This window comes from Aplysia californica, unplaced genomic scaffold, assembly GCF_000002075.1.
Source record: "Aplysia californica isolate F4 #8 unplaced genomic scaffold, AplCal3.0 scaffold00828, whole genome shotgun sequence".
Classification (NCBI taxonomy): domain Eukaryota; kingdom Metazoa; phylum Mollusca; class Gastropoda; order Aplysiida; family Aplysiidae; genus Aplysia; species Aplysia californica.
In genome coordinates this window covers 195,479-198,572 of record NW_004798098.1, presented here as the reverse complement: position 1 = coordinate 198,572, position 3,094 = coordinate 195,479, and the positions used below count along the sequence as shown (strand labels likewise).

The window sequence follows — 3,094 nt, the reverse complement described above, 5'->3', positions numbered from 1 at the left end:
CAATCAATAAATAAATAAATAAATAAATCCAAACAAAAATAAAAACAACAAAAAACAAAAAACAACAACTAACAAACCAGCTAAACAACAACAACAAAAGCTTTTTGCAACAACAAATCCCAAAGAACAACAGCAACGAAACAGACCAGCAAAAACAATAGGGAATTGTTGAGAAGTACAGATAATACATTATATCAGAGACACCCATCAACCACCCTCAGCTGTGCTTACAATAAACAGGATGTTGCGACTTGTACGAAAAGGGTCCTCAGCCAACCAAACGTTTCACGAGGAGGACAAACAACGTATACATACTAGGGGAATTTGATTTCCTTCCTGCTAGGGTCAGTTATTTTCCAAATCTGCATATCAGGAGGATTATATCACAGTCAAGCTTACCATATAAGGTATAAGACAGTGCAGGCGGAAGGAAAAAGGGCTGACTGTTGCGTGAGGGATTTCGGGGGAAATATAATCAGTCGTGACGGACTAAGGATTAAAATTAAAACCTCTGTATTCATGCCCCTGGGACTTTTCTCTAGTCGATAATGTGCGCACCGTGTATAGGAATATTGTTTGTTTGTATGTTTGTTTGTATTGTTTTGTTGCTGTTTTGTTTCTTCGGGCTACGATGTATGCACGACAGAGTTGTGCTCTATATTGGAGCTGGGAGTGAAAGGTCTACCCCTACAAGGGCAACAAAATGCCCGCAAAAAGGACTTAACCTCAACTTCGAATAAGTCTCTCTCTCTCTCTCTCTCTCTCTCTCTCTCTCTCTCTCTCTCTCTCTCTCTCTCTCTCTCTCTCTCTCTCTCTCTCTCTCTTTGTTGTTTTTTTCCTTTTTTTTCTTTCTTCATCTATCTCCCATACCTTTCACCATAAATTCTATTCCCATACACAAAATTCAGTCTACAAAAGACGAGTGACAGGTTTTTCTCTTCCTTGTCGGGTAGAAAGTTGTCACAGAATTCTGTCACTGTGAATCGTCAAAATAAAGGGCACATTTGAACCTTCCTATAGAAATGCCTCTGTTACGTCAGTAAATATGATAATGGAAGTAAATATTAGTATGCGCAGTCATTCAGATTATTATTCAGACCTACGTTCTACCGCTGACTGTATCTGTGGAGTGGGCGTGGCCAAGCTAACTGATTATTCTGGTCAAGTTGAGTTCAAGTGACGTGCACTCGTCTTATGCGACACAGCAAGGCCTTCTCCTTGCATTAAACTATAAAGGCTCTTTCTGTTGGCGAACCTAGACCATTAATACACATTATATTACACCTGTGCATGTATACGTCAGCTTATATACATAGGCTTAGTATAATTTGTGCTCGCTTGTTGTTTTTTCTATCTATCTCTCTATCTCTCTCTCTCTCTCTCTCTATCTATCTATCTATCTACCTATCTATCTATCTATCTATCTAGCTATCTATCTATCTATATATATATCTGTCTATCTAACTATCTATCTATCTATCAACCAGGTTTCGCGTCTGTCTGCAGTCTGACCGTAAACTAAAAGGTCCACACAACGTACATTTCTATCTGAACACTTACCTTGATGTTCCATGTTTTACCAAAGTACGTCAGGGCTTTGTGTGGAGCCAATCAATAACAGGTTTGGAGTAACATGGGTAGAGTGCTTCTACTTAGGGTTTGTGGCCAGGGCACTGGTCATGCAAGTTCTGATTATCGATCCAATGCACTTATGTAACAATACCAAGTGTACCCTGTCACCTTACACTTGAAATCTTTAAAATAGATATATAGTAAATGAATTACATTTTGTTAATCCCCGAAGGGGTAATTTTGTTTGCAATGACGAACATACATACATAAAAACACATTCAAACACACAAATAGACGTACAAAAAATTTCAAACACACAATAGTAAAGAACAAATTGAACTAAGATTCAAACCTGGCTTTGCAGCCTAGCGTGACACCAACTTAACTCAAGGTGTACCCATACTTCCGAGCATGTTATTTACTGTTCTATTGATATTTTCCTCTCGTCTTTTTAAATGCATTTCATATAATAATAATTATAACTTTAAAAATTTCTTCTAATGCTTATGTTTCACCTTCGTGTCAGTCGTTATTTGGTCGCTTTTAAGCACAAGGGAGCTATCCCGAAAAATGCTGTTTTGACTTGAGAAAATCGAAGGTAAAGTTTTTGCCCCTTGTTCAGTTTCTTTAAAAGACAAGGAGAGTTTTCTCTATAGCCAAACATATATACACACCAATGAAACCAAACTTCTCCTAAAGGTAGGGCAATGATTCATTTGGTGTAAGTCAAGATTTCTGGAAATCGCCAAAATCTGGGTTTGCCCGCTTGCCATTAAAAGCGACCATTTGTCTAAATTGTCTGTTTTGTTTCGGTAAAAGACGATTTTGTCGTTGTTTTACTTTTTCGTACAATTCAATTTATTTTATGTACGTCAATATACTTTAGACCCTACTTTCGTTTCTTCTTATTCGTAATGTGTCTTGTATTTGTAAAAGAACAGATGGAGGGGAGTGGGGTGAAGTTGTTTTTGTTGGAGTATTTTTTTCTGTTCGTTATTTATGGGAAAAGAGGGGGGGGGGCATTATACCACACAGAAAAAATGCTATTCTAAATGTCAATGACATTTCTTCTTCTGAAGACAACTCGAAACCACCCATGAGCGCCAAGTCTTGCCTCCTGTGTCTGTGATAAAAGCACCACATAATCCAGCTATGCAGACAACCAAGGCCGGTAGACTTTCTAAATAAGCGTGCCAAACGGGGCAAACAGGCACACCTTTTGAGGTAGCCTTTTTGGCAACAATAAAATAAAATGTGCGAAGGTGCAAGGGAGTGCACGCCCGGTGTGCAGTGAGAATAAATGCCAAAATAGGAAACGCTTTTGGCCGTAAACATGCTTACTTGGGCGAGGCGAGGAGATTGGTGGAGGAGGGTGGGGTTGTGGGGGGTCAGCGAGCCATTAAGATCATTACGGGATCTAGTTTCTGAAATGTGAGAGGGGTGTTCACCTTAAAAGAAGATAGCAATATGATCTCTCTCTCTCTCTCTCTCTCTCTCTCTCTCTCTCTCTCTCTCTCTCTCT

General features: G+C 39.1%; 1 protein-coding gene across 1 annotated transcript in view; it reads right to left on the bottom strand.

The window, feature by feature from the left end:
* The window catches only part of LOC101862536 (actin, clone 302), a 10,466-nt gene extending 8,343 nt beyond the window's left edge, over positions 1 to 2,123 (bottom strand). The window contains exon 1 of the mRNA XM_005109908.3: positions 1,561 to 2,123. Coding sequence (XP_005109965.1) covers positions 1,561 to 1,573 — 13 coding nt within the window. The 5' untranslated portion in view covers positions 1,574 to 2,123. The remainder of the gene's footprint in view (positions 1 to 1,560) is intronic.
* Positions 2,124 to 3,094: the final 971 nt, after the last annotated feature.